The sequence below is a fragment of the Cololabis saira genome, chromosome 13 (assembly GCF_033807715.1).
Source record: "Cololabis saira isolate AMF1-May2022 chromosome 13, fColSai1.1, whole genome shotgun sequence".
NCBI classification, from domain to species: Eukaryota; Metazoa; Chordata; class Actinopteri; order Beloniformes; family Belonidae; genus Cololabis; species Cololabis saira.
In genome coordinates, this window is record NC_084599.1 from 30,634,396 (window position 1) to 30,657,683 (window position 23,288).

Consider the following 23,288-nt stretch of genomic DNA (forward strand, 5'->3'; position numbering starts at 1 on the left):
GGTCTGTCCAACCTCCTCCTCCGCCAGCGCATCCAACTCACCACCAGGTGGTGATCAGTTGACAGCTCAGCCCCTCTCTTCACCCGAGTGTCCAAGACATGCGGCCGAAGGTCAGATGAAACGACAACAAAGTCGATCATTGACCTCCGGCCTAGGGTGTCCTGGTGCCACGTGCACTGATGGACACCCTTATGCCTGAACATGGTGTTCGTGATGGACAAACTGTGACTCGCACAGAAGTCCAACAACAAAACACCACTCGGGTTCAGATCGGGGAGGCCGTTCCTCCCAATCACGCCTCTCCAGGTATCACTGTCATTGCCCACGTGAGCGTTGAAGTCCCCCAGTAGAACAATGGAGTCCCCAGTTGGAGCACTATCAAGTACTCCTCCCAGGGACTCCAAGAAGGCCGGGTACTCCCCACTGCTGTTTGGCCCGTAGGCACAAACAACAGTGAGAGACCTATCCCCGACCCGAAGGCGCAGGGAAGCGACCCTCTCGTTCACCGGGGTGAACTCCAACACATGGCGGCTGAGCTGGGGGGCTATAACCAAGCCCACACCAGCCCGCCGCCTCTCACCCTGGGCAACTCCAGAGTAGTGGAGGGTCCAGCCCCCTTCAAGGAGCTGGGTTCCAGAGCCCAAGCTATGTGTGGAGGTGAGCCCGACTATCTCTAGCCGGTATCTCTCAACCTCACGCACAAGCTCCGGCTCCTTCCTTCCCAGCGAGGTGACATTCCATGTCCCCACTGTGAGGGTTGATGTCCAGGGATTGGGTCGTCGAGGCACCCCGCCACGACTGCTACCCAGCCCACAATGCACCAGCCTGCCATGGTCCTTCCTGCGGGTGGTGGGCCTACTGGAAGGCGGACCCGCGTCGCCGTTTCGGGCTGAGCCCGGCCGGGTCCCACGGACAAAGACCCGGCCACCAGGCGCTCGCCTACGAGCCCCGACCCCAGGCCTGGCTCCAGGGCGGGGCCCCGGTGACGCCGATCCGGGCGACGTAACGGTCCTTGTTTTTCTTCTTCTCATGATAGGCTTGTGAACCGCTCTTAGTCTGGCCCGTCACCCAGGACCTGTTTGCCATGGGAGACCCTACCAGGGGCGAAAGTGCCCCCGACAACATAGCTCCTAGGATCACTCGGGCACACAAACCCCTCCACCACAGTAAGGTGGCGGTTCAAGGAGGGTGATATTCACTACATGTACAGAAGGATTTAGAACTGTAAATGATGTACATGTTTGTACCTAAATAGATCCTTTCCTAACAGTGTCTTTTAACACGGCAGCAACTTTGCTGATAAAAACGGGACAGAACCAAGAGAAAATAACCAGTATTTATTTATCTATTTATCTGTTTGAACTTGTACTTCTATCTGCTAAAGAAGAAGTAGCGTATTCTTTTTTGCATTTATTTTGTCTTAGTTTTGATTCTAATTCCGTTTAGAGCGCCCCGAGCGGTGGAAGAAAAATCCACAGAATAGCCGCACCTTTGTATAAGCCGCATGGTTCAAAACCTATGAAAAAAGTAGCGGCTTATAGTCCAGAAAATACGGTATATGAAATAAATGTGTTTTATTACGACATTTCATCAGCTTTGTCTACCTTCAGTCCTGTACTGAATGGCAGTGTGATTCAGCTTCCTGCTGTCATGGTGGATACATTTTGAAGGAATCATCCTCATAAATTGTATATGGGACTGACTTTTCTCCATCCTGTTGTCTTTTGTCTTCTTCTTCTTGCCCCAGGGCCGTACTACAACCCGAGACCGAGGCAGCGCATCCCCAGGGACTTGGCCATGTGCGTGACTCCCAGTGGGCAGTTTTACTGCTCCATGTGCAACTGTGGAGCCGAGCAGGAGACGGACTTCAGGCAGCATCTGGAGAGCAAGCAGCACAAAGCCAAAGTGTCCGAGTTAAGATACCGCCATGAGATGGAGAACCTCGGCTACAGCTAGGAGAGGCAAAGAGGGAGTGGAAGAGAAAAGACAGAGACTAGAGGGAGGCAGAAAAGATAGACGGTACGATTACGCAGGGCAGTAAATGTAAACACAGCCTTCTGTTTGAGGGTTGAGTGTGATTAGCCCAACTGGCCACCAGATCTTGTTGCAATTGATTTGATATGTGGATCAAATGTTATATTTCGTCAGGAGCAAAAATAAATGGAGAGCTGTAGCTCAAGGGGTCGATCAGGTTGTCCACTAAGTGCCGGGTTGACAGTTTGATCTCCAGCCCCTCGTCTCTGCATATCAAAGCATCCTCAGACAGACGCTGAACCCCACATTGCTCCCAACGAGCCGGTCAGATCTCCCCGTCCCATCCGCGCTACAACAAATCACACTAGTGGATTTATTTAGATTGTATTATCCTTGCTCACTTTGTGTATTGGGCCAGTTTTCAACATATATCAGTATTTATATAGATATAGATGTAGATATAGATATAGATATATGTAAAAGAGAAAAAAACTTAAACTAAAGTTTTTTTTCACAAACAGCTTAACAAGAACAGCTGCTTCATCCTGACTCAGGTTACAAGTGAATGCAAATGAGATGCAAAGAAATCTCTGGCTTTTTCGGGCAGCAGGGACGGTACTAATGGGACTTGATTTAAGTTTCAAGAGACGATGCAAACAAGAAAAAGTGAAGAAACTGGTAACAGAACTAAAAAGGAAGAGGGAAACAGCGGATCAGAGCATCCTGGGGAAAACAACGAGGACAAAGGAAATGGTTTTAGTTAAATGTTTTTTTTTTCCTTCTACTGTTCAAAACAAGCCTACAGGTATCTCTTGGGGTCCTGCAGCAGGACTGTCTGAGAGCGCAGAGCTGCAGAGACCATGAAGGGGCGTCTTTATCTGCAGAGAAAAGACGAGGACCGCTGGATTATTGGTGGGAAAAAACAAGAAGAAAAAAAAGCAAAGCACAATGAACTTTATCTGACATAACAGTGTTACATGAATCTGTGAACCTTACCCGACCTCTGATTTAGGTTAAAGGTTAACCATCGTATAGCCTTGTTCATGTCTTTGGAAGGAATCAGGCTAAAGCTTCAGATAGCGGCCATATTGGCAATATAACAGAAACCCATCTGTTCTATTGTAGGTTTTTTCTATATTCTTCTTTCTTCTTCTATTAAGCTTCACAAATGTTACCTAGATACTCCTAAATTACATTACTTGTGTACATATGGTATGATAAACAAGAACCCAGTTGATTCTTTAGTTCATGTTAGCCTCTTAGGATACTGTAAAGTTTAATAATTATCAGGAAGCTCCTCCCACGCGTGGACTGACTGAATGTCGGCTCTGCGACACTGTTTCGTGTCAGGATTTCACTGTAGGCTCTCCACAGCAACGCTGTTCATCAGTTGCACCTCTGATACCGCCAGCGTGTAGTTTAAAGCTGCTAGTATGTTCATTTTGACCGCATGTGCTGTAGGAAACGACGTGCCAGGAAAGGCTGGCTCTGAAGCCAAAACTGCTTTTGTTGCAGGTACAAGCTTAGTGTTTGTCTGGAGAAACAAACAAGCCGGAAGACTCTCAACGATGCAAGTAGTCGGAAGCGATTGACTCCAAACTGCAGATTTTCATTCTCCTGATCAAGCTGGTCTGGATTTTCAGACAGATCTTTTTCGGTGGTTGCTCTCATCCTCTCGTGAGTTTCTTTTGTTAGCCCATAAGGTCAGTTATGTAATTGGAATCAAATTAGATTTCCTCAATCTGTTTATTTGCAATTGTATTTATTCTAGTTGAGGTAGCACAGCCACAAGGCATTTAGAGTTCAAAGTCATACCACATTATTACAAATGGATCCTCTGCTTTTAATGGCAGGTAAAAATAGAAACACATTTATACAACAACCTTTCTTCGCAAAGTCTAATGAATTCAAGTATTTTTTTGTTACTGCCATTTCCAACGGTCCTGCTCATAAACTCAGACGCCAACGTCACTGAATCCGTTAAAATTGTGATCGTTAACGTAATCACGTTTGTGTAAAAGTGAAATTTGAATCCCCTCGGTTTGCTCTTTGCTTGGTTTAATCATCTGTCAGGAATATCAGCTGTGAGCATCTTTTATTTGTCTCTGACTCTGGACCACAAACACACATTTGCGGTTCACTGGACACGCAAGGACACTCCGGAGAAAAGCACTGTGAGAACTGAGAACTGTGCTGGATGGGGGATTTGAACAGACGGGGACAAAGAAAAGGGCAAAAATAAATAAATAAGTAAATAAAAAAAGTGCATTTGCTGTTTATTGGCTCACAAAATGGTAGAGTTATAAAAAACAAAGCTGGGGGTGACACAGCTTCACGAGTTTTTTGTTTATAGCCATCCTCCCCCTCCTGCTGTTGTTGTTCATCAAAGCACTCGTATCATAACCTTTTATTTTGTTGACAGCATCCTGGATTGAAAACGAGACTCACACTCCGGTGTAGCTGCTAAACAACATCAACTATTGTGGGGAACAAAAAAACTGCAGAAGAATGAAGGAAATGAGAGGATCATAGGAAACTAACGAGTTTTCCACCAAAACAGTGCAATGAAAACCTGCGATTGTATTCAACATAATATCAGCACCCTCTACAGTAAGATCATTTGTCTTCATGCAACTTAAAATCAGGCATTATTTTCCCCTTTATAAAAGGTTATTGCTATGATATTGACACGGATGATGTGCAGTTCAACCAAAGACTGACATTTCTTTTCCAGGTTTATCAAAGTAACGTTCAACTTTTCAGATAAAAGCTCAACTACAAACAAAATTTAGAAAAGGAATTGCAATTTACTGTATATCTAGAATGTGACAAAGAGTAAGAAAGCCCTGCAACCGATTTACTAAAGGTCTCAAAATACTTCAGTCTGTCAAAGCTGACACACTGTGGCACTGGTTTGTTTTTGGGAAGATAATGATGTGGAGCCAAGTGCCCGTAGCCGCCGTCCTGCTGCAGGACGTACACGACAACAATGTTCAAACCTCTGGCCTCCACTCAGCTGTGGACCAACCAGATTGCATTCAGCAAACACACACACAACATCTGATTTTTCTGATTTTGTTTGGGATTTTTGTCTCCACATTGCATTTGGGGGTTATCTGGAAATTCACATCTGAACATCTGATCTGGACACTTGCAGATGACAAAGCAGATACTCTTTTGTCAAGATAAGATTTGAGAAGAAAAAGAAATGAGGTAATCTCATCCAGTATTTCATGAGAAAGAAAATTAAAAAATCACGTCCAAGCTTGTGAGTGGAATTCCATAAAAATGTGTGCGTGTGTGTGTATTTTATGTTTTTTACAGTAATACCGAGGCATTACAGGTTCCACTGTGACTGTTTGATTTCTTGTAAACATAAAGCGTTACTGGTCCCTCCATAAGAAACATCATTCAGATCACAAGATGACTTACAAAAGATGTATTGTATTATTGATGATTATTCATGTTTAGGCTTAACACTTTATTTTCCTTTGAAAAGATTACTTGGAAATTGTATTTTGAAGAATATTTTGTGATTTAAAAAGGAAAATCCCCAAACTAGCAGGCACTACTGAAACGCCATTAAACAGCGTGAAATGAAGTCATTTGTGTTTGTGCAGTTTGTGTTTAATGGGCTGAAACATGGCGGACCAGTGGCACAAATACTCCTCTCGTTATTTTGTAGCACGGATATGTTATCTAGTCCTGCATTTAACTGCAAGGTTGCACAAAATGTTTTAACCCATGAAAAGAAAGAAAGAGAAAATAAAAAAAACCCTGTGAAAAACACACTACAGTAACATTAACAGTTAACATATTTAAAATCTCCTTGTGTGGTTACAGAAATCAGTTAGATTGCAGAAATTCTGTTTAGTTGTTAGTCTGATGACGGATACCACAACACGCAGGTAACTTGGCTTTACTGTTAAATACAGACCCTGTTGTGTTTCAGCAACATAAAGCTAAATAATTAACTGTTTTGTTGTAAATGACAAATTGGGCTGCATGAAAAACATCTCTGGTATATTTTGTGCACAAGTAGTTTATAATTACTAAGGTATTCCTGAGTGGAAATCGTGTGTTTGCTGTAATGGAGCTGCAAACATAACTCTAGAGAGAAGCATGATTTCTGCCCTGAAGGTGGTGTTTCTTTTAGAAAGAAAAGATGTGAAGAATTTACTGTTCTTGTCATTATTTACCTCTTAATCTGAATGTTTACGAGGTGGGAAGTCAAAGCGAACGTGTATTTACTCATATTTTTGATTCTGTGTTTATTTACGTATGGCACTGTTGGACTGAGCAGAGCAGAATCAGGAATATGGACGACACAGACGTTAACTCGAACCGGGGGGGCTATTTCTTTGACATTTCTTTCACATCTTATTTATCTGTCAGGATCTAGACTGTGATTAGATTATTTCAAAAACTGAGGAAATTGAATCAGTAGCTTTTTCATTTTTATTGCCAAATTCGATTTAAGGTTTTAGGAAGAAGAGGTTTTGGTGTTCCAACTGTTTCTTGGCCATGTCACATGCATCAGTCGCAGGAAATGTCCACTAAAAAACCTGTATCTTCATCCTTTAACAGTTTAAGTTGTTAAGTTGTTTCTTGCACCCGTTGTACTTGATAAAAGCTGCAAACTTTGGGAAAAGCCAATTTGACTGTATGGAGAACTGCAACATAAATCTATATTTTCTGAAAGGTGCTGCCAAAGTCAGAAATGTAAATATATGTTAATAATAATAATAATAATAATAATAATAATAATAATAATAATAATAATAATAATAATAATAATAATAATGAATAATACCACAGAACACAGTATTTCAGAAATAAGTTACCACCCTTTTAAACATTGAACACTTAGAGGAAAAGAAACACATTCTGGATAGTAACCCTTAATATCACGTTGAACCCAATTTTAACGTATTTTTAATTTAAAAAGCAACAAAAATGCCAGAATCTGAGCCATGACAATACAAAAAGGAGTTTATCATGTCCTAGAAAGTAGTGTAAAAATGTTTATGAGTCGCCCTGCACCTCGAATAAAAGACATTACTGAATTTTGAATTTCACAGGAGCTGCCACAGATGACTCCGCCCAGCTCAGGCTCCTGAGGTGACCAGATCAGATGAATGAGACGCTTAAACTGAAACTTGTTTCTGTTTGTGAAGGAAACCACAAGTAAAAGTGTTGGGGGAACTTTAAAAAAACCCTGAGGTATTTTTCTGAGATAGTTTGTGATATCCCAGTGTTTTCAGTATTTATGTACTACAAGATTATCATCCACTGATTCCAGATACAGTACACACAAGAAAGATGTATAAAATGAACAGAGGGATTAAAGATTTCAAAATCGTATGTTTTGCCTCCATGTTTATGTGCTCCTCTTTATTTCTGGTGATGCAGTCACAGCAGTTACACCTTTTTTTCCGCATAAGAGCATAAGAGAGATGGGCTGCAGCCTTGGTCGGTTGTGTGCACTGATAATACTGATGGGCGATATTTTACCGTTCACGATATACCGCCAAAAAAATTCCTCACAATAAGAATTTGTCATCTCTAAAAATGATAAATTCCTGTTGATGATGTTTTTGTGTAAAGCTGATTTATGGTTCTGCGTTAAATCGACGCACAACGTACGTGAAGGAAGGAAGGAAGGAAGGAAGGAAGGAAGGAAGGAAGGAAGGAAGGAAGGAAGGAAGGAAGGAAGGAAGGAAGGAAGGAAGGAAGGAAGGAAGGAAGGAAGGAAGGAAGGAAGGAAGGAAGGAAGGAAGGAAGGAAGGAGGAAGGCAAGAAGGAAGGAGAGAGCAGGAGGGAGGAAGGAAGGAAGGAAGGAAGGAAGGAAGGAAGGAAGGAAGGAAGGAAGGAAGGAGAGAGCAGGAGGAAGGAAGGAAGGAAGGGATGGAGGGAGGAAGGAAGGGATGGAGGGAGGAAGGAAGGGATGGAGGGAGGAAGGAAAGGGGAGAAGGAAGGGAGAAAACAAGGAAAGAAGGAAGAAAGGGAAAAAAGAAGGAAGGAAGGAAGGAAATGAGCCTGAAAGAAAGAAAGAAAGAAAGAAAGAAAGAAAGAAAGAAAGAAAGAAAGAAAGAAAGAAAGAAAGAAAGAAAGAAAGAAAGAAAGAAAGAAAGAAAGAAAGAAAGAAAGAAAGAAAGAAAGAAATGAGCCAGAAAGAAAGAAAGAAAAAAGGATAAATTCCCATTGATGATGTTTTTGTGTAACAAACATGGCGGATCTGAGAGCGAGATAGATTTATAGTTAAAAAGGTGGAGTTGAATTGGTATTTTTTTTATTGTCATTTTTATCGTTATGGGGATAAATGCCAGAAATTATCGTGATACATTTTTTAGTCCATACCGCCCATCCCTAACTGATAATATTCAAGACCTCCCACCTGGGGGGGATCAGGCGGCCTGAACCTTCACACACTCCTTTACTTTCTGTGGAAACCACAACACACTTCCTTTCAGTGCCTCTGAACCACATCGCTAAAACACCACTGATGGGCCGGAAGCGTGGACAGCTCAGTCTCTGGTCTCTGAGGCCCTGTGTGTGTGTTGTTTCTGACAGATGAATAAACATGCAGCGAGCTGCGTTGATGAGTATTACAATGAATGAGCATCTCATCTGTTCTCCTCCGCTGCTCAGCTCGCTCCACTCCAGGGGATACGAGCGCTCCGTTAGCTCATGCTGTTATTGGCCCACATGAAGAGGATGCTCTCCATAGCCTAGTTTCCTCTGGGCTGATAACCAGGCTTTACCCATTACTCTTGATATCACGGCTGCGAAGAAAGCTGTGCCCCTGCTAGATTGCTGATCTGTCAGCAAGATATCTCAAAAACAGATTAAATGTGCTATAGCCTCTTGTTAGCGTGCTCAAATATCTGCCTTGAAAGGCTTCTTCTGATTTGTATGTTACTTTATCTTGTTTTTGGCAGCTGCTAAATGCATCTACAGCTTTTTGACACTGTTTTGGTGCATTTATTCATTTAAGTTCTTTAAGCGCTATTAAGGTTACTCACTATTCAGTTTTTTTTTTAAAAGTCTACCTTTTCCTTAAGAGTAAAGATTCAAAACCTTTATCTCAGTTGGTAATATGTTTTATTTTTTGCATGTATTCTGATTTCATTTGATACATTCACTGGCTCCAGTATCAGAGGCCAAAAAGCAGCCTGACGGCATGATGACTTTTCTGGCTTACCTGCCAGAGTTTTATGCAAACATTATCTCTTGTTCCTTTCTTTCAACATTTGCATGTTCTTGTGCCTCGTGGTACCAGCTGAACCCACTGCTCCTCGCCTTGTGTGGGTTGTTTTTTTCCTCTTCTTCTTCTGCATGCCTCACAAACTTTCACAGAATTGCCTCATCAAGTGTCTTCTCATAGCTGTTTCCTGGAAAGACGGCTGATGATTCATATTCCTATCTCCTGGAAATTAAAGTGAAATCCAGAAGAACCAGACTAGATTTACGATGGATGACCGGCCCAGCCAGTATATGTGTCTGGAAAACTTTTCTTTGTATTTATTCATGCCCCCCCCCCCCCTTTTTCTTTTGTTGTTGTTCAGAGTCAGAGTCATTTTTATTGTCCCTCGAGGGGAAATTCATTTAGCAGTATGGGAAACAGTTATCATACAAAGACAGACATACCAATAAGAACAATTAAAACATTAAAACATGATATAGTAACCATAATAAAGGAGTAAAAGCAGAAGTGCTTCCAGCAGTGCAGGCAGAATGATACAAATGTATTAAAAATATTAAAATGTATGTGAATTGATCATTTTAACACCGGTTGGTATAAAAGAAAAATGTACACCTATTGCTATTGGCCTTGGGAAGCCTATAGCACCGCCCAGAAGGGAGAAGGACAAACTCTTCTGACAGAGGGTGATCAGGACTGGTCAAGATATCTTGTGCCTTATTCAGGACTTAATAAGTTTAGCGAACTATAATCATAAAATACTAGTCTTAGAAATTCAGTACATCTGCACTTTTCCCCCTGATCCAGTTTTCATTTCTTTGAGGGCGCCAAAAATTGTGTGTCGACCAATTTATTACTCAAATGAGTTGTGAGACTGAAATGAAGGTTTAGGGTTCTGCTTTCACATCCCCAATTCCATAAATACTCTACCAGGAAATCATTGACATTAAAGATACACATGAAATGGTTTCAGATATGAGTTAAGGAAATGTGCTTGTGTTTTACTAACCTATATCCTCAGATGCTGAAAGTGCATCGTGAGTGCTCTGCTCCGTCTGCAGTCACACATTCCTGTTAGATTTTTATTGGGAAATGAAGTTAGTGATTTTTTTTTGTCTTTAAGACTAAAATATTAAGCAATCCAGCCACTGTGACACAAACACTCAAAGCAAATATTTCCACCTGCTCAAGAAGATGGACTTTCTTTTATGAAGCCAGTTTATCCACAAACCCTGTTCTAAGCTGCCTTTGATATTTAATGCATATTATTCAATTCTAATTAGATAGGGTGTTGGATGGTTAACTCGGTTGAGCAGGCGCCTCATGTACGGAGCCATGAAATCTAAAGAAAATAAATAAATAAAAACCTGATGGCAGAAATACTTTATGCAGCATTGAGTAAAATCTACTTTTCTGCAGCACAACATAAATGGTGAATGGTGTTGGTGATATGATGATCTAGCTGATCCTTTATAGAACATTTCCAGATGCAAAAACATGATGAACTGAGTCAAAGGCATCACAAACGAGCATATCTTATTTAGCTGCAAATGCACAATATCAATATGTGGCTATGCAACTAATCTCTTATTGTTCCAGAATCATCATTTGTATCAATTGTTATTGTCTACTTTTACAAAGGAGCCAGAATAGTTAAGTACTGTATGTCAAAGTAGTCAAAAAGTACCATAAATATTGAATTCAGCCCATCTAATCCAATCATACTGTACGTTTGATTTTCCTTCTGTGGATTCATGTGACCAAAAAACAATATAGATAATGGAGGGGATCTGGTGTTAATTATGCCATGGAGGTACTTTGCTGTCATGATTCATGTTAACTTTACTTTACTTCACTTCACAGGAAAAGATCACTGCAAGTTCATACCAACATGAGATGTCACATTAGTAGCCTGATGACAGTGCCCTCATCCATTAAGGCCAGAAGAGAATATGGAGTGGCCATAACAGTCACAAGATTTCAACTCACTTGTACTCCCGTGGGACATTTTGTGCCAACGTTAAGATTAATTTAATTTAATACAATTGGAGGACTGAATGAATCCCTTGCAGAAATCTTCTCTGCATCTGCAACTAATGAGGCATGACATGTTAATCCCATGCAAAATCAACTAGAGATAAAAATGCTGTCACAAATGCATTTGATGCACATCTGACAGAAACAACAAAGTATCACAATGTGCTGCAGAAAAACCATGGTTCAATGCACTTGTGCTATGTGTCATATTTAAAGGTAGGGTAAGTGATTCTACATGCTTTCTAATCCGGAACATTTTTGTCTCTTTTGGTGAACATCTCCTAACCTTTTGCTTGCTGCCCATTTACTTCCAAATAAAAGTCACGATGCAGTTGTCAGGAAATTGTGTACCACAGTAATAAAGGTACATATTCAATATTTTTGGCAGTTTCAGGATGGTCCCCATTAGAGACATCACACCTATTATGACACTATTAATTTAATTCAAATTCAGTTCACTTAAAAAATGCTTTATTAATCCCAGATGGAAAATGTATTATTTTAATAACATTAAAACAATTAATTAATTGTTGAAATTTGCAGTCTTCATATGATACATTAATACATAATACTATAAAGCCTACAGTATTTGATTTATAAGAAAAGATTTATTTCCAGCATCACTGACACACTTCAGGCTTTCAATACGATTTTGACATAATCTCCGTTATTCTTTGGTGACTTTTAGCTTATAATTTCAGTTCGGCACCAAGATTCTTGACAAAAACATGTCCAGCCCTGGTTGCTGCCCCCTGGGTCCTGCCTGACCACTGCGGGTCACTAAGGCAAACAGTCATTTAAACATTTTAGAGGAAGTGATGGCCCCTGTGTGGAAACTGGATCTTTCCTGGAAGGGGCACAGGAATACGAGAGAACAGCTGCAGACGTCTGATCATATCTCAGGCGGCCCGGGGACATGCAGCAGAGATCTTTGTTCCATTATTTTGACAGAAAAGCGGAGGGAGGGGGACGTTTCAAAAACAGGAAGTCTGTGAGTAGATGCCAAACACCCAACAGCTACCTGTGAGCTGTTGTTTCATGGGAACTAGAATCATTATGTACAGTGCAGTTTTTGCAATTGCTTATATGTAACTGTGACTACAAACTAACTTTCTACTCTGTGCCAAAAGATGTTTTACAGTATTCTTCATAATATTAAAATCGTAAAGGTATTGCAGAATTAAAACTCCTGTAGAAGTATTCTTTAAGTTCTCTATAGTAATATTTTCTCTAAAAATAAATAAATACATTTAAATCAAACAATAACAATATTAGCTTTTCTTTTTCTAAGGGTTTTGATACCATTGATAGTTCTATGCAAATAGGCATGCGATATCTTCCCTGAGATCAGCAACTGATGATCAGTTACTTGAAAAATAATTTCTTTACATAAGAAGGTACATAAGTTAGATATTTTTGTTCTTTTGTGTCATTTTGTGCCATCTACTGATGGTTACACAGTACTACAGATAATATAATCTGTAAATGACTGAAGGGATTCGCTGTAATGATAGTTCATGCTTAATATTCTGTATTAGAATGTAAATTCTTGATTTATACATGAGTTTCAATATTTTTTCCTATTGCCTTTGGCCTGTCTGTAAAAGCCTAACCTCACTGTTAAAGATCACAGAAAATGTGACTCTCTACATTTTCTTATTCTGATGACCAGTGGTTGGTCATTAAATCATGAAGCAACAATAAATCTGAAACAGTCTTCATAAATGAGTGTCTTGAAAAGGTTTGGGTGTATTATCTGGTGCCAGTATGGCCTGCCCAGCAAAACAGTTGGCAACATTGAAACCGTTCCTCATACAGACCTCATTGCACCAGTGGAAACAAGGTGTGACAGTCAGTGAGCTGTGTCCTTTTCCCCTAAGAGATAAAAATCTATTTAAAAAACACAACCTTCAAGCTAATTTCACATATTTATCATCAAGGAAAGCAACTTTAAGAGCTACTATAAAACCTGACCAGTGTTTGGTGTGGATTTCTCACATTTACCTTCTTAACCAATAAATAACAATAACTTCATCTAAGATATCTTTCAACCCCCGATGTCACTGCTCAAGCTGCCTCAAGAGTTCCAGTCTTGGTTTAGAGCAGGGGTCGGCAACCCAAAATGTTGAAAGAGCCATATTGGACCAAAAACACAAAAAACGAATATGTCTGGAGCCGTAAAAAATGAAAGGTCTTGTATCAGCCTTAGAATGAAGACAAATGGTGAAAGGAGAAATGTCGAAAAAAAGTCAAAATGTGGAGAAAAAAGTCAAAATTTAGAGAAAAAAGTCAAAATGTTGAGATTAATGTTGAAGTACAATCTCGAGAAAAAAGTTCAAATGTTGAGAAAAAAGTGGAAATGTCGAGAAAAAAGTCGAAATGTTGAGAAGAAAGTTGAAATGTCGAGATTAAAAAGGAAAGGAAAAAGGAAGAAAAAAAAGTGGAAAAAAGGAAAGAAAGAAGAAAAAAGAAAAAAAAACAAGAAAAGAAAGAAAAAAAGGAAAAAAAGAGAAAATAAAGACAAAGAAAGAGAAAAAAAGGAAGAAAAAAGGGAAAAAAAGGGGAAAAAAGAAGAAAAAAGCAAAAAAAAAACAAGAAAAGAAAGAAAAAAAGAAAAAAAAGAGAAAAGAACGAGAAAAAAAGGAAGAAAAAAAAGAAGCAAAAAAGAAGAAAAAGGGGAAAAAAAGGAAAAAAAGGGGAATTTTTTTTTGAAAAAGCTCCAGGAGCCACTAGGGCGGCGCTAAAGAGCCGCATGCGGCTCTAGAGCCGCGGGTTGCCGAGCCCTGGTTTGGAGCATATTATCATGCAGAAACATTGCTGCATTTTTTCATCATATTGTATTTTGTATTGTCAAGTGTTAAAAATCATAAGCACAATTTGTCTACCTTCTTTCTATGGTTGGATGAAGATAAAACTATATACGGAACAATATCCAGGGTCTGGATGGAGTATCTGACGTCACTCTTCATGCCATATCCCAGAGAAAAGGCTGCATACACTGAGTGCACCACATGCCGTTACATCCCCCGTCCTTCTGCAACACAAAACAAAACACATTCACAAGCAAAGATGGGTTGATGTCAATCAGACTCAAATCTGAAGCAATTTCTTGGTGTATTAAAAACCTGTATTGGGGAGAAGCAGTGAGGACAGGCTTTGGTATTGACAGCCTTCCATTTGTCATTCAGATCGTTCTCAAGGTTAGACAGCAGCACTTTCCGCCCGTATCTGTTCTCAAGAAGCCGGCGTCTCTGCTTGCTGCCAGTGACGTAGTCATCAAGAAGAGCCCTCTGGCCCTCTGGGGCACAGAAACAGAACATCCCCTCAGACAAACACATCTGCACCCACACAAGCCAAACAGTCAAGCTAAGGATAGCAGCGACATAAGCATGATAGTCTTTGTGCTGAGGCAATTATAGACAGTCAGGAAGGCGTAGGTGTTTTGTTGAGTGACATTTCTGATCCAACCCTCCCCATTTATCCAGGTTTGAGGTTCATTAAAGGGGACCTATTATGGCATCTAATGCCTGTTTTAAACAGGCCTTGAATGTCTTAAAAACAAGCTTTTGATTGTTTTTGCTAAATAAATTATAAATTCAGCCTCTGAGCCATGTCTTTATCATCCCATTCTCTAACCTCATTATCTATGCAGGATTCTGAGTGGGCGGGGCTATGATAATGAGTAGGGATGGGGAATTATCACGATAATTTCTGGCATTTATCCCGATAACGATAAAAATGACAATAAAAAAAATACCAATTCAACTCCACCTTTTTAACTATAAATCTATCTCGCTCTCAGATCTGCCATGTTTGTTACACAAAAACATCATCAATGGGAATTTATCCTTCTTTCTTTCTTTCTTTCTTTCTTTCTTTCTTTCTTTCTTTCTTTCTTTCTTTCTTTCTTTCTTTCTTTCTTTCTTTCTCTTTCTTTCTTTCTTTCTTTCTTTCTTTCTTTCTTTCTTTCTTTCTCTTTCTTTCTTTCTTTCTCTTTCTTTCTTTATTTCTTTCTTTCTTTCTTTCTTTCTTTCTCTTTCTTTCTCTTTCTTTCTCTTTCTTTCTTTCTTTCTTTCTTTCAGGCTCATTTCCTTCCTTCCTTCCTTCTTTTTTCCCTTCCTTCCTTCTTTCCTTGTTTTCTCCCTTCCTTATCCCCTTTCCTTCCTTCCTTCCTTCCTTCCTTCCTTCCTTCCTTCCTTCCTTCCTTCCTTCCTTCCTTCCTTCCTTCCTTCCTTCCTTCCTTCCTTCCTTCCTTCCTTCCTTCCTTCCTTCCTTCCTTCCTTCCTTCCCTTCCTTCCTTCCTTCCTTCCTTCCTTCTTGCCTTCCTCCTTCCTTCCTTCCTTCCTTCCTTCCTTCCTTCCTTCCTTCCTTCCTTCCTTCCTTCCTTCCTTCCTTCCTTCCTTCCTTCCTTCCTTCCTTCCTTCCTTCCTTCCTTCCTTCCTTCCTTCACGTACGTTGTGCGTGGATTTAACACAGAACCATAAATCAGCTTTACACAAAAACGTCATCAACAGGAATTTATCATTTTTACCGCGAGATGACAAATTCTTATTGTGAGGAATTTTTTTGACGGTTTATCGTGAACGGTAAAATATCACCCATTCCTAATAATGAGGCACTGTGCTGATTGGCTGCCTGAATGACGCGATACACCGCTACGGAAAAAAGGTGGAAGCTCCGGCCGGCGGAGTTAGTTGTGGGCGTGGTTTCACGCATCGGAGGCCAACCTATGTAAATCGTAAATAGTGATATCTTTACGTAACAACGGGAGCAGAATCTGAACGGCTCGTAGAAGCCACATCACACTGGATGGATCATCCGGGCGGCTGTACAGACACTGCAGAATTTGGTTGCTTTCCTCCTTCTCTGAGTTGGCAGGCTGAGGGGAGACCACTTTATATATGTTAAAGCAAGAAAAAACATGTCATAATAGGTCCCCTTTAACTTTGGCATGTGACGGGATGGGGATTGATCCAACAACCTTCCAGTTGTAGGGAAACTGACTCCAGAACCACTCACAGTTTTTAGATTTAACTCTACAACTGGAATTGTCTTAAATTATAAGTTCACAGTTATCGTTACACAGGCGCGCTGATATAAAAACAAAAAACAAACGTGTCTCAGTTTACCTTCTGACTCTGGCAGGGACGGCAGATCTTCTATCTCCTCTGTCGGCTTCTCTTCGTAGCAGGCATTGGTCCCATGGTAGGTCTTACTGCAGACGACACAGAAAGCAAAGCCGCACACAGTGCACTGCGCTGCAGTGCTGGACTTGTCACGAATGACGGCTGAACTGCACCATCTCATAGGACAGTATGTCACATCTGTGGGGAGGAAACAAGAAAAATGAGGCATAAACAGACTCATCTGTGAAGACAGCGTAGAACAGGGGTCGGCAACCCAAAATGTTGAAAAAGCCATATTGGACCAAAACACAAAAAAAGATTATGTCTGGAGCCGCAAAAAATGAAAAGTCTTGTATAAGCCTTAGAATGAAGGAAAATGGTGAAAGGTGAAATGTCGAGAAAAAAGTCGAAATGTCAAGAAAAAAGTCAAAATTCCGAGAAAAAAGTTGAAATGTCGAGGAAATAGTAAAAATTTCGAGAAAAAAGTCGAAATGTTGAGAAAAAATTCGAAATGTCGAGAAAAAAGTCGAAATGTTGAGAAAAAAGTCGAAATGCCGAGAAAAAAGTCAAAATTTCGAGAAAAAAGTTGAAATGTCGAGATTAATGTTGAAGTACAATTTCGAGAAAAAAGTCGAAATGTCGAGATTAAAAAGGAAAGGAAAAGGGAAGAAAAAAAAGAGGAAAAAAAGGAAAAAAAGAAAAAAAAAAAAAAAAAAAAAGAAGACAAAAAAAGGGTCAAACATTTTTGAAAAAGCTCCAGGAGCCACTAGGGCGACGCTAAAGAGCCAGAGCCGCGGGTTGCCGACTCCTGGCGTAGAACATTCAAGAATTATACAACATCTTTAAAATTAAAAGAGCTCCTGGTTGTACAAAGGACACACCTGGCATGCTTTCCAGAGTAAATTGCAGAAGGAGACGATCATATCGGCTGAACAGGTCCTCTCCTACAAGACTCTTCACCTGCAAAATGATATGCACAGGTTTCAAGTACCAGGTATGTTTTCTTTGTATCATATTTTGCAGTTCTCTTCAGCATTATCGATACTAATACTGTATCTTTTACTGCGCACCTGTGCAGGAGTCGGAGTGGCGCTGCAGCCCTCCTGAGGACAGGTGACGCCCCGGATGTTGCCCTCACTTATCCTCACCCTGCAGAACTCCCTGAGACAGGCCTGGCAGAAGACGTGACCGCACTCATGCAGCTGCACGGACGCCGATCCGAGCCAGCCCACGTAACAAACCCCACAGTCAAACACCGTGGAAGAAAACACTTTCTGTTTCTGAGAAGCATCGTGGATCAGAATCTGAGACAGGAGGATTTGTGATGGAGTTAAAGACAGACCAGCAAAGGCTTGGTCTAAGTTTGGTGGGGTTTCACTTGGGCGGACGGGCGAAGAGGCTTCTTCTTGTTTACTTAGATCTTTTGGGTCCGGATCCGGCTGGGAAGATGGAGGATGATTGGATTTATCTCCCACTGAGGAGTGATCATTAGACTCTAAACTTTTGACAGGTATTACATCATAAACCTGCTCATCTACTTTTTCGATTATTGTCTCTGAAGAAAGAATATTTGGAGAATCTGTTTCAGAGTCTGAGTTTAGTCTGCTCTGGCTGGGGACTGAAGTGAATTGGTTTTGGTCAACCCTGTGGGCGTCCAGTGCTGAAGCTCCCTGACAGTCTGTCCTGCTGCTCCCAGAAGTTGATGGTTCCCACCGGTCTGTTCCACAAAGAGCTGACTCATCATAACATCGGTCAGATGTGGGTTCTGACGTGCACTCACCACCTTCTGCCGCTGAAGGCTCAGTTTCCTTGTTGTCTTGAGTTCTGTGTTCACCAGAAGGAAGCTCTAGTTGACTCTGGATGTCCAGGAACTTCAAGGCATCTTCTTTCAGAAACTGTATCCAGGAGAAAAGCACCACAGCGCCACCAGTGGCCTGGTAGAGATCAGAGAGTTGAGCTGCCAGTGAGGCCAGCTGAGGAGGACAGAGCACATACATTCAATTCCATTCAATTCAATTGTATTTATATAGCGTCTATTACAACAGAAGTTGTCTCTAAGCGCTTTCCAGAGACCAGAACATGACCCCCGAGCAATTATTACATAAACATAAACAATGGCAGGTAAAAACTCCCCTAGTGGGAGAAAAACCTTAGTTTAGTTTAGTTTATTTCGGTCATAACATCACAAAAAAAAAAAAAGAATAAAAATGACAACAAGAAAACGAATACACTGTTCAAAGAAAACATTACAAAAAAGTTTCCAATATACAAATAAACAAATAACATCTAAACCGAAAAAGGTGTAGGCTGAAGCAAAGCTTATTATTTGCCTACCCTCAAAAAGATTAATTAAATTAATGAAATAAAAGCAAGAAGTAAGAGAAAGACTGCCAGTAAAACAAATTGCCTCCATGGGGATAACAAAAATTCCTCAAGAAATAAAAAAAAAATTTTAAATAAAGGTGCAGTCTACATGTTACCTTCATCCATAAAAAATCAAATCAAATCACCAATTAAATAAATACCCAAATCAACATAGCAAGCATCACCACTCATTAATTTGATATAAGGAAATCATCCTTCTTTTCAATGTTTTTTTTAAATAAGGTTAAGGTTCTACATAATTTCAAATCCCTATCTAATTTATTCCATACATCCACCGCTGCCACTGTAGCATCTCAGTTTGGTGTTGGTTCTGATTGTTGATTTCCTGTATCTGCTCTCCCCTCTGAGGTTGTAATGGCTTTGTCTTAAATTGAACATATTTTGAATACAGTCTGGCAGCATGTTATTGTTGATTTTGAACATAATCTGTGCAGTTTTGAAGTCCACCAGTTCATTGAATTTAAGCTCATTTGTCTCTATAAATAATTGGTTGGTTGGGTGCTTGTATCCAACTTTGTTTATGAGTCGCATTGCTTTACCTTAACCTTAAGCCAAACAGTGGCAAGGAAAGTATATTCAGGTTTTTTTACTGAGTTTCTTCATGACTTAATCTTCATGACTTTTACTGACGTTCATTACCTGTGTATGAGTCAGCCAGCTGCAGGTGAGGGTGAAGGAGGGAGGGGAGGAGGACGGGTAATCCCCAGGAAGTTCAAAGGTCAGCTGCAGCGGTGGGAGGAATGATATGGCATACTGTCTCAGTGTTTCTCCTTATGGGAAGAAAAAACATGATCAGAGTTCACCAGGACAAATACACCTCCAGATCATCATCCTTATACATTTCTGGGGCGGATCAAAGGTTTTACATGGGTGATAATGAGTCCTCCTCTTCAGGAAGAAAATGTGGCATAAATGAATGTCTACAAAAATGTTGTTTTGTATCTTTGGTGTATATTATATTAAGTTTGAGCTGTTTCCAGGGTTTTCATTTGTATGACGGCATTTTTGAAAACAACGCTGTGTTCAGTCTTTTTTTTTTTTAATTGAAAGATTGAAGGGGTAGAATTTTATTTTCATGGATATGGCCCAAGTGTGCGTTCGACATAAGAGGCCTCGGAGAGAACCTCAACACATTTCCTTCCCAGATGTGTGTGTGTAGGAGTTCGATAAGATCACCAATAATCTTTAAATCCTAATGACACCCCAGTAAAAGCACTCACTATCGCATTCATAGATTAGAGTTCATTACATCTGTTTCACTGTGGATTATATTTTCATATAATTTAATCACATATCGTATATCATTGTGTTTTATTGTGAAGCAATTTGTGATTTGTATCTTGAGAGGTGCTATGTAAATAACATTTTAATGACTTACATGTTATATATATGTTTTAATTGTTGTTCAGTGTTAATCTGATCATTGACATCTTTCTTTTCAGTAACAATAGATTTAGATTTCTTAGAGTTTAGAGTTTGTTTGTGTTTTTTCTTAATAACATTTTTTAATGACTGTTTGTGTTTTTTCTTAATAACGTTTTTTTAATGACTTAAGACCATAATGATCTGGAACTACATTTAAGTTCAATGTAAGTTATTCTAATATTAATCTAATATTATTTATTACATACTTAAAGGAGCTGTATGTAAGAGCAAATAATAAAACGAATCATAAAATGACCCCAATATGTCAACAGACATTTAAAAATCATGTTCATTTCAAATACTTATGTCACTGACAACAGCACTCAAGCCAGGATATTCCCGTTTAAAAAGAGGAGTTGCAGCCCTCAACTGATGTTTATGTTGTCATTTTTTTAGTTTTGGCCTGAAGCTCCACCCTCCACCTATCTCCCAATCACCAAGTCAGTATTGTTTCTGAAGCTCCACCCTCCACCTATCTCCCAATCACAAAGTCAGTATTGTTTCGGCATCCGGGTTGCCAGCTCGGCTCTAATTATGGCAGCCATGGCAGCCTACGTTCCTGCTGCATTCTGCAGCCGACCTGGCAACCTCTGGTCGGGGGGAGGAGGGGGAGGGTACACGCTGCTCAACAATATTTTGAAAGTGACTGCAGTACCAGTTTTGGCCATTTCTTACAGACGGCTCCTTTAATATTCAGGGTTAGGATTCTGGATACTGGACTACACTCCCAAACTAACCAGAGCGTGTGTGTGAGCCTGACATGGTTGTCTGCAACATCGGGGCTCTGCAGGGAACGGATCAGGCTCCGTTCCTCTTCACTGTTTACACCGCTGACTTCATGTAAAGCTCAGTTCTCTGACGACTCGTGATCACAGATGACGATGACAGAGAGTACAGGAAACTGATCCAGGACTTTGTGGACTGGTGCCAGCAGAGCTGCTTCCAGATCAATGCGGGGAAAAGCAGAGAGCTGATGGTAGATTTCCCCAGGCACTCTTTTCCTGCAACGACGCCGGTGAGCATTCAGGGAAAGGACATTGAAAGAATGGACTCTTACAAATACAAATCAACTGGACTGGTCAGATAACACAGATGCTCTCTACAGGAAAGGGCAGAGCAGACTTTCTGCTAAGGGGACTAGGGTATTTTGGAGCGCAGGGAGAACTATTAAAGATCTTTTATGGCCTTGTGGTGGTCTCAACCATCCTTTACAGAGTGGTCTGCTGGTGCAGCATCTTGTCTGCAGACAGGAAAAGACTGGATAAGTTGATCAGCAAGGCCAGCTCAGTTCCTGGGACTAATAAAGGTGTATCTTATCCCATCTTCAGCTATTTCTTTTTTTTTTTCAATTCTTGGCAACATTTTTTTTTATAGATATATTTATTGAGGGCAATAAGAAAAGAAAAAAAGATTTACAATAACAATAGAAATATCAATATTTTCCCCTTTTTTAACTTTTCAAAACAGTAATTAAACAAAAATAAATAATAATAATAATAAGAGGAAAATAAATAAATATAAATAAATAAATACAACAACACACCCCTCTCCCCTTCCCTCCCTCATATGGTCAGTACATTACATCATTCAAAATCATTTAGCTTTTTTTCACATATGCATATCAATACTGGAGCAAATGAGTAATAAAGTAAATATTCAAGTCCTGCAAAAACACATTCATTAATGCAGTAGATGATTCAAATCATTAGCTAGTCTAATAAAGGCAAAAAATCCAAAAAGGGTCCCAAAATAAAGTCTCTTTAGTTTTTTTTCTAACAGAATACAGTATTTTTTCTGGAGTGTTATATGATGCAAGTTCATTGATCCACTGTTTGGATGCAGTTTTTTTTTTTCTGATTTCCAGTTTTTTAAAATACAATTTTTGCCGCAGTGCCTGCAAGCAGAATGAAGTACTTTTTATGATAAGTCATATTTAGTGAACTAATATCTCCCAGTATCCAGACTTTGGGATCAAGAATATAGGATTTTAAAATGTCAGAGATTATTTTGACCACATATTTCCAGAAAGCATCTATAATCGGACAGTTGCATGGAGTACATTTCCAGTGTTTATTTTACATCTTTGGCACATGGCAGAGACCGCACTATTACATTTATTTAATCTATAGGGAGTGTAGTAAATTTGATGTAAGGTATTGAATTGAATTTATCTGTGTTTGGTGGATATTATAGTGTGTGTTATTTCTAAAAGAGTGTATCCTTATTCTCATATGAACATTCCAATCTTCAGCTATTTCTAATAATAATTAGGTACATAATATTTTGGGACATGGATATTTTAGCTGCATATATTGCTAACTATGAAAATATTTTTTGTAAGATTTTTTTCATTATTTACCTTTTTTTCCATTAAATATTTATAACATTTCATTAACTGGGGGAAACAACAACTGCTGGAAGAGAATTCCTCGTATGTGTGTGTACGTACTTGGTGAATAAAGCTGATTCTGACTGTGATTAACATGCACATCGTGTTCAGTAGAAATTACCATCTTCCAGGAGCACAGTGAAGTCTGCAGGAAGCTCCGCGGATACTCGGATTTCTCCGGCAGAGCTCGACTCTTTCCGGAGGAACTCGCCCGAGCCGAAGATACTCTCCAGGACGAGCAGCTCGTCCTCCTGCTCCTCCAGGTCCCAGTTCATTCCTCCGGACACGAACACACAGCCCACCCTCTTTTATCTTATTGAGAAGTGGTATTTTTATCTTCCAACAACTACCTGTAAAGGTGTCTGTTAAATAAATCCTCCCGTCCACGGTGATTCCAGGCTGCTTCCTGGTCCGTGAGCGCGCCTCCCTCTGTTCACTCCTATTTATTTATGATAATGATGTAAGGTGCGAGCAACAGCAGCAACCTCATTTTACAGGCTGCAACTAGTGAAAGGTTTCACCCCTGAGTCGTTATTTACCATGAGTCATTATTCAGAACTCATTAAGGCCTTTTCACCAACAAATGCTGCTTAAAATTGGTTCTTGATTTATGAACACAACCTCTCCAACAAATACATTTTGTTGAACAAATGCATTATCCTAATAAGCAATGTACTCATTAATTGTGGTTAATTAAAAAAAAATCAAATCATGGAGACTAAAACATTCTTTAATTGAAAATCACACT

General features: G+C 40.0%; 2 protein-coding genes across 2 annotated transcripts in view; one reads left to right on the plus strand and one right to left on the minus strand.

Moving 5' to 3' along the window:
* The window catches only part of zmat3 (zinc finger, matrin-type 3), a 33,562-nt gene extending 27,806 nt beyond the window's left edge, over positions 1-5,756 (plus strand). The window contains exon 6 of the mRNA XM_061738629.1: positions 1,748-5,756. Coding sequence (XP_061594613.1) covers positions 1,748-1,956 — 209 coding nt within the window. The 3' untranslated portion in view covers positions 1,957-5,756. The remainder of the gene's footprint in view (positions 1-1,747) is intronic.
* Positions 5,757-14,000: 8,244 nt separating this feature from the next.
* On the minus strand, positions 14,001-22,868 carry LOC133457855 (E3 ubiquitin-protein ligase RNF14-like). The gene is made up of 7 exons (XM_061737217.1): positions 22,662-22,868; positions 19,366-19,496; positions 17,412-18,314; positions 17,223-17,301; positions 16,345-16,539; positions 14,341-14,513; positions 14,001-14,249 (listed from the first exon to the last, which is right to left on the minus strand). The coding sequence occupies exons 1-7, from the start codon at positions 22,813-22,815 to the stop codon at positions 14,181-14,183; spliced, it is 1,704 nt and encodes a 567-aa protein (XP_061593201.1). The 5' UTR covers positions 22,816-22,868; the 3' UTR covers positions 14,001-14,180.
* Between the last annotated feature and the right edge of the window lie 420 nt (positions 22,869-23,288).

Bases quoted from the DNA above. Each gene is read 5' to 3' on its own strand.
- LOC133457855 (XM_061737217.1), bottom strand. From the start codon at position 22,815: ATGAACTGGGACCTGGAGGAGCAGGAGGACGAGCTGCTCGTCCTGGAG. The intron at 18,315-19,365 runs GTAATGAACGTC...TGTCCTCCTCAG, and splicing joins GCTGGCTGACTCATACACAG to CTGGCCTCACTGGCAGCTCA. The intron at 17,302-17,411 runs GTGCGCAGTAAA...ATCATTTTGCAG, and splicing joins CCACTCCGACTCCTGCACAG to GTGAAGAGTCTTGTAGGAGA.